General features: G+C 26.8%; 1 protein-coding gene across 1 annotated transcript; it reads left to right on the top strand.

Moving 5' to 3' along the window:
- Window positions 1-1064: 1064 nt before the first annotated feature.
- On the top strand, window positions 1065-5485 carry LOC109793633 (nudix hydrolase 2). Its single transcript, XM_020353094.3, has 9 exons — window positions 1065-1374; window positions 2663-2874; window positions 2974-3039; window positions 3124-3261; window positions 3865-3942; window positions 4030-4080; window positions 4173-4207; window positions 4367-4475; window positions 5012-5485. Exons 1-9 carry the CDS (start codon window positions 1245-1247, stop codon window positions 5210-5212), a joined length of 1020 nt encoding a protein of 339 aa, XP_020208683.1. The 5' UTR covers window positions 1065-1244; the 3' UTR covers window positions 5213-5485.
- The last annotated feature ends 2836 nt before the right edge of the window (window positions 5486-8321 follow it).

Below are 8321 nucleotides of genomic sequence, written 5' to 3'. Positions count from 1 at the left end.
ATTCTATATTTCTTAGTATAAAAACACGAACAAAACAAAAGTATAGTATTATTGTAAGCAATATATGAAGGTGTTACATGTATAATTTCATCAATTGGACCAAACCTGACACATCTTAAATCAAGTCTGTCCTAAAAAGTTCAAAACATGATAATATATTACACTAAAATCATAATATCTTAGATTTTTTTTTTCAAAATTAACAAATTTATTAGAGTTTTATTATTTTTTTATATCAATGAAAATTGCATTTACTTCTTCCAATGTTTAATTTTGATAAATGATGTATTGTGAGTTTAAATTATGCAAGTGCAACTTCACATAACATGAAAGAAGATTAAATATAAACAAGATATATAAATTGGAGCTGATCGATTTTATTTTTCAAATTAGTTTTTTATATTTGAAAACTAAAAAATAAGAAAAATTATTTTTTCAGTTTCAAAATGAGTTTTCTAAAAGCCAGAAAATCGAAACAATTTGAACATGTTTTAAAAGTTTCTTTTTATATCTTATCAAAAAAAAAAAGTTACTTTATATTTTTGCTTTTACGAAAATAAATGTAAACAAGCTATAGTAATTCTTCGTTCTTCTCTTTTTAAAACTTTTTTAAATAAATCACTTTCTTAATTTTGAAACAGTTATCAAAATCTATTATTTTATAAAATAATTTTAAAGAATAAAATATAAATATAAAATCAACCATTCCCAAAGGTTTTCTTCATGATCGAGAACATGTGTTTTTGTTTGTATTTATCGTTGACAATTCAACATGTTTAAAAAGTTAAATTAAAATAATGTTAAGCACTGTTTAATGCAAAAAAGAAAAATACTTTTGTTATTTAAATAGTAGCATGCATGGGACCGTGGTTGAAAAGTTCTGCAGCGCGTTTCATCTGTAACTTCAAAGAAAAAGTGACATAAAACTCCTACGTTTAGTTTGAATGTGTGGAAAGGTAACTTGTGGTGTTGGTTTGCTCCAATGTATTTTGTCCTTATAGCTTTTTCTTGTTGATTTCTTGGTTCATATTCTAGGAGTTGGTTCCTGAAGGAACCAAAACATATATGCTATGACTCATTCAAAGTCCAGTCTCAGATTGCACGGAAATTGCTTCTTTGGCATCACATGATGACCCTAGCCTATATATTTTTCTCAAGCTTTCATGTTCTCCCCAACTTGAGTTTCAAAAAGAAAAACTAATAATTACTCAGTCTTGCTATTCTCTCCTTGCGTTGATCATCTCATGATGAGTTTTAGAGCTTGTAAGCTTTTTTCTTCCTCACTTTTTGCAGCTTCAAAATTGTTCCTCACTTCTTCTACCCATCCACTTCAAAGGAGAGCTCTTCTTAGCTCTATGATCCCCCAAGCTCAAGGTAATGCCCATTGCTAATTGCTTGAGTCTTTTGAGCTATGAAAGAAAATAAGGTAAAATAAAATAAGTTTAATTTGTTAGCAAAAATTACTTTCTATATAAGGTAGTATACCCAGAAACACTCTTATGTTAACTTTTTTTAAGAGTTGATTTTATTTTATGTATAATTTTAGTTCATAAAAAAACTTATTTTACCTTTTATTTATATATATCTATTATAAGTATTTAATATTTATCAAAGAAAATTTCACACAAGATATAAAAATTAAAAAAAATAATATAAAAAATGTAACATTTATGATAAGAATGAAAATAAATCACGTTTTTAAAGTCTGACTTAACCAATTTAAGTCTTGTATGACTTAAAAGTTTATTTAAACAAAAAAATTTATATAAGGCCTATATATAATTCAACAAGCATAAGTAGCCTAATAGACTAATATATTATAAAATTTATAATTATTAATAATTATATATATTATGAATAAAATATTAATTATTAAAATATAAAATATATATAAATATAACATTATTTTATATTTTAAATTGATCAATTTATCAAAGACTTAATAGGTCGTTTATAAAAGATTATGTCTATCCTTTTTAATAAACATGTTGGATCAAACTTTCAACAAGTTAAGTCGCAAATTAGGTTGTTAAACTTATTTTCACTCCTAATTTGGAATAAGATTACCACTTTGTTAAATCTTATATCAAAATTTAAAAATACAATAAATAATAACCACTCTTATCATAATATTTAACTATGTCAATTTTTTTATTCTAGTAAGAGGATCTATTTCCAAAAATAGGCCTCATCCACTGATTTAATTTTAGAAGTTGTAAGGAAGTATGGAAGAGGGACATATGATAACTAGAGTAATAATTAGGAGCAGGTGAGATCATATCTCCTAAACTAATATAAATCATTAATTTACTAACATTAGCTGATAAAAAAATATTTGACATGAAAATAATATAATCCCTCACTTTGACTTTTATCAATTATGATAGTCTCTAAAATTGACACAATTGATCACTTTATTCTCTTATATTATTAAATCAATTGATTTAATCATGATATTCCACAATCATCTGTCATTTTAGTATATGACATTATAGACTAAATTAAATTATGGGCATGAATGTCAGATACTAAATTATCCAAAAAAAATTGTAAAAATCGAGGACTGAAATGTTTTTTCTGGTGTTAATGAGTGATAAAGGTAATTTCAAGAACTAAAATCATCTTTACTCATGTTTTCAAACATCATTGAACACCCTTTTAGGCCAGAAGACCAGTTTGGTTTTCCAAAGATCATATATGTCATCCACCTTAGCCACTTTGGCCAAGGAAGATGAAATACAAGGTAAAGGCATGGAAACACTAAGAGCAGTTGAAGACCAGCATGGGGGAGTTGTTGTAAACATGGATGAGCCTATGGATTCCTCACTTTTTGCTTCTTTACTAGAAGCCTCAATATCACAATGGAGGGAACGGGTACAGAATTCAAAATAATAATATTAATTTATTAATTCTGATAACTAGTAATCTTATTTGGACTAACCATTCCAATTGATCAAAATGTGGTTTTTAAAGGGAAAGAAGGGGGTGTGGATCAAGCTGGCAATAGAACATTCAAATCTTGTGGATTCTGCAGTTAAGGTAATTAAACACTTGTTTAATGAAAATTTAGTAAAAAACAATTGTTAGAAGACATTTTGTGATGTTGTGGTTCCCCTTTTGCAGGCTGGATTCAAATTCCACCATGCTGAACCAGATTACTTGATGCTTGTGCATTGGATTTCCAATGCTCCAAATACCCTTCCTGCAAATGCTTCACACCGCGTTGCAATTGGTGCTTTTGTCATGAATGCCAATAGGGAGGTAATCAAAATCAACCATTTAAAATTTTTATTTATTTATTTTGTCTCTTTTTTGCTATTTGAATTGCTCAAGATTTTGAACCCTGCTTCCTGGAAAATAGTACTACATTCATGAACCTAGAGTCAATATCTGCCTTGATTTGTGGTTATCCTACCTACTTTTTGTGCTGAAGTCTTGTTGGTCATTGTCATGCATATTCCTAAATATATTAAAACTAATATATTTGTTGTTTATTATTTAAGAACATAGTAGTATAACTCCATTCCTTCCGAAGAATTCCTATAAGATCAAGTGGTATCTTAGGTCTTGAATGTCGACACCATACCCAAATTAAAAATTGAATCTGATCTTTAATTAAAACACATAAAGTGTCAAAATATATTTGTTTTAGATAATGTTTATAAAATTGAAGTATAATTTCGATGCAATACAATGTAAAGACTTTTATATAGTATATAAACTAATTAGGATTTATAAAAGTATAATAAATATGATTTTAAAATTAATTATTATTATTATTATTATAAAGCTGCTAATTTTTAATTACATGACGGTCCAAAGGTTGTAATTAAATTTATAAACTTGTTTGTGCTCATTTGACAGTTGCTTGTGGTTCAAGAGAGAAATGGTAGGTTCAGTGGCGCAGGAATCTGGAAAATGCCTACTGGAGCCGTTAATGAAGTATGTTAAAAAATAATTGTTGATTATTAAATTTTAATGTAAGTATGTCACTTTTTTTTTTTTTATTAATTTGAATTGCTTTTGCAGGGTGAAGATGTTTGTACTGCTGCGGTTAGAGAAGTGAAAGAAGAGACAGGGGTAAGCAAAAACATTACTATATAAATATAGTTTAATCATTGAATATTTTTATGCCCTTTCTAAATCTAAGGCCTTTGCTTTTGTTCTTTCAGATAGAGACAAAGTTTGTGGAGGTCTTAGCATTCAAGTAAGTTATAAAATATGTAATGGAAAAGTCTGTGCTATATTTTTTTTTTTTGGGATATTTCCTGAAAATCAGAATCAGCATCAACATCAAGAATCATAATTCGAGTATATCATATTCAATTATGTATGTGGCTGTAATGATCCATCTTTCTTTCATCAGGGAAAGACATAGATCTTTCTTCAGGAAATCTGAGTTGTTCTTTGTTTGCATGTTGCAACCTCATTCCTTTAAAATTCAGAGACAAGTTTCAGAAATTGAGGCAGCTCAGGTATGTGTTTGCATGTTCCGAGACCAGTTAGCATTTAATTTCCAATTTTTTTTATTAAAATATTCAATTTATCTAAAATAAGATTAAGGACTTATTTGTAATTCTACAAATAATTATAACATTATTTTTTACTTTTAAAAATATTTGTGTAAAAATTATAAAACACAATTTTATAGTTTTCACTATTTTAGTATAAATATATTAATGCAAAAAAAAATATGATAAATAGTTTTATAATTATTTAAAACCCTAAACTTTAAATTCTAGGCTTTGCTTGAAAAATTTGTGTTTAACACTACTCATACCAAAGATTTATCGAAACAAATCTTTTATTCCTTAAAAAAAGGTGTTATTAATAATTTTAGTTGAAATTAGTACCAGATATTTCAATAACTTTTTTCTTCATAAAAATTATGATGAAAAAAAAAAAAACAGACTATATATGTGCACGATAATCTAACATAATCACTAGACCAATCGAAATAATTTTTATTCTAATCATTCTAATGTATTTTTTTTTCTATTTATTTATTCAGTGGATGGCAATTGAGGATTACATGGCCCAGCCTTTTGTTAGAGAAAATGAAGTATTTGACTTTGTGACAAAAATAGGGTTATCAAAATTTGATGACAATTACAATGGCTTTTCCACCATACTCTCAAGCACTTCCTCTCGCAAATCCTACCTTTACTTCAACGACAAGGATGCTACTCGCATGTTAGCTTCCAAACTCTAACAATTTCCAACCCATTGCCCTACATCATTCATTATTTGCCACTCATTCAATTCAATTACTAAAGAAATAGTGTTGTCAATTTACAATTTGTTCATATTTTATATCAAGTCTTTCATCAATGTGTGGAGGGCTGCTGATTTTTTATTTTTTATTTTGTTCTTTAATACACTGAAATTATGTCAAGTGTCAACTCATGTATACTTTCTTATTGTAATAGTTGCTATTTCAATCCCCACCTTAATTGAAGAAATAAGAACCGCTTTCTTTCTTTTTCTTTGATTGCTATTATTATGTCGATCGACTGTTGTTAAAATTGAATTTTAATCACTTTTTTTTCTTTCTTGATTGGTATGATATTGATTAAATTTTTTTAAACTTGAATTTTAATAGTCGAGAGAAATTGAATCAATTGACATAAGTTATTTCAGTTTTAATTGGGGATTTTAAGTCCAAGTTACGTTAAAGATTTGAAAAGAGAATTTTAACTTTCATAATAATTATATTCAGTTTAAACAAATAAAAAATACATATGGTGTATAATATAAAAATTTAAAGTAATTTATATTTGAATAATTTTATTCTAAAAACAAATTAAATTCATAATAAAATTTAGTATGAATTTCTTACCACAAAAATTACTTAAAATTAGATCCACTAAAATATAATTCTAGATTTCAAATCAATTTCTTAACATAAACAGAATAAAAAATATTTATAAAAAAAGAAAAATTACATTTGTTAATATATCTCAATGTAATTTTGGATTATCTAACATCAACAGTCAGCACCCAGACACTCTCCGTAAACAGAATTACATGAAATCGGTTATGAGCATTTTATTTTGTAATCTATAATTATTTTATACTAGTATTTTATAATGTACAAATGTACATACAAAATATTTATTATATATGATTTAAATTTATAAATTATATATATAAATAAATATTATATTTAAATATATAAATCATATTTAAAATTTGTATAAATATATATTTTTAAATATATAAATTATATTTAAATTTATGATAAATAATATATATTATAAACAATAATATTTTTATTTATTGATAATTTATTTTAAAAATAGTAAAATTTAATTTATAAATAGTTATAATAAATAAAAATTGAATTTAATAAAATGTTAAAAAAATTATTAAAAATGCTTTAATTAAAAAATATAAAAAAAAAAACTTTTCATATAAAATAAGGATTCATGCTTAATATATAAAATCAATTTTGATAGTACATATATTTAGTGGTGCGTTGATTGTTTAGTCGTTTCTTTCAATGCAACACGCTTTTCCAGTTTTCCGAGTAAGAATAAAGGGTTGAGATTTTTTTCCGCATGCATGACTTGTGTTGTGAGACGTGTGAAAAGTGAAAACTTTCAATAGAAAACTCAGTTTCAAACTTAAAACACACTGGTCCTCGAACGTGTTCAAATTTAGTTTAGAATATTAATATGGAGATAAGAAATCTTTGAAAATTGTAAAACTTGATGTAAAACTTGCCTAGAAATGTTCAATATTGTCCCAAAATAAAATGAATTTTTAAATTTATATTATGATGATAAGTGCATCTACTATGGTCAATTTAGTAGAGAGAAAATTTGAATAGTTTAGGGTTTAGATTTAATTTTTATTATTCTATATGTCAAAAGAAATATGTTATTAGGATGGTTGTGAAAATTAAATTATTTTAATTATTGATTATAATCATAATGATTTTTTGTTGAAATTTAAAATACTTTTAAAATATTTAATTTTATTTAAATAAAATAAATTTGTTTTATATATTTGTTGGCTATTGGTTCTCAACCATATTAGATATTTGATGTGTAGAATAGTTCCTCTATTCATAAGTATATAAGGCATAGGTGCAGCCTCTGTTTTCTAACGCTAACAGAGAGAACAAACTTGTAATCAATTTCTTAAGAGAAACTTAATCCCAATGGCTGCCCCGTGGATGTAGACTGTTTAGTGCATTGCTCTAAGTCGAACCACGTAAAAGTGTTGTGTGTTCGCTCCTTATCTTTGTTCTCTTAATTTTCTTGCTTGTTTCTTGTTTAAAGGAATATAACAGAGAGTGAATCCCGTGTGTGTGTTTATCATCTCATTCTTGGCGTAACAAGTGGTGCGGTGAACGTGGATCGTCGAGCTATGGGTTCAGCCAAATATGAGGTGGAAAAATTCACTGGTCAAAACGACTTTGGTCTATGGCGATTAAAGATGAGAGCCCTTCTTGTTCATCAAGGGTTGGTTGATGCTCTTGCTGGTGAAGCCAAGGCCGAAAATGCTACGGTTGATGAGGAAAGGAAGAAAATGCAAGAAAAGGCCCACAGTGCTATTATCCTGAGTCTTGGTGATAAAGTCCTTAGGCAAGTCTCTAAGGAAAAGACTGCTGCAGGGATTTGGTCTAAACTCCACTACAAGAAAAATGATAAATTGCGACGGACAAATTGCGACGGTTATCTAGAAACTGTCGTCGCTTTGATATTGCGACCCTTCATACGACAGTTTTTCAAAACCGTCGCAAAATTGTTCAACATTGCGACGGTTTATCGTAAACCGTCGCAAAATTTGTTTAACATTGCGACGGTTTATGATAAACCGTCGCAAAATTTGTTTAACATTGCGACGGTTTATCATAAACCGTCGCAAAATTGTTCAACATTGCGACGGTTTATTGTAAACCGTCGCAAAATTTGTTTAACATTGCGACAGTTAATCATAAACCGTCGCAAATTTAACATTGCGACAGTTCATAAACCGTCGCAAAATTTTCAGCATTTTTTTTTATTAGAATTTAAAATTTTTTTTTTTGAAGTATTATGTATATTATCTTAATGAACTTATATTTTATTAACAATTTTATATATACTTTCTTTAACATGAGGTACACGATTTTTTTTCTTTATATAATTTCAAAATCGTGACTAGAATATAAATTTATCTTTCAACAAACTTATGAATTTATCTTGTATGTAAGATGTGTTAGAGTATATAAATAAATATAATTATCATTTTATAACTTAATTTTTGAGTTATCATATCACATATTATTGAATAATTTACAATGTTAAATTTTATAAATTTTATTTTAAATG

The sequence above is a fragment of the Cajanus cajan genome, chromosome 6 (genome assembly GCF_000230855.2).
Source record: "Cajanus cajan strain Asha chromosome 6, NIPB_CcT2T_4, whole genome shotgun sequence".
Taxonomy (NCBI): Eukaryota; Viridiplantae; Streptophyta; class Magnoliopsida; order Fabales; family Fabaceae; genus Cajanus; species Cajanus cajan.
This window is presented reverse-complemented; position numbering and strand designations above follow the sequence as displayed.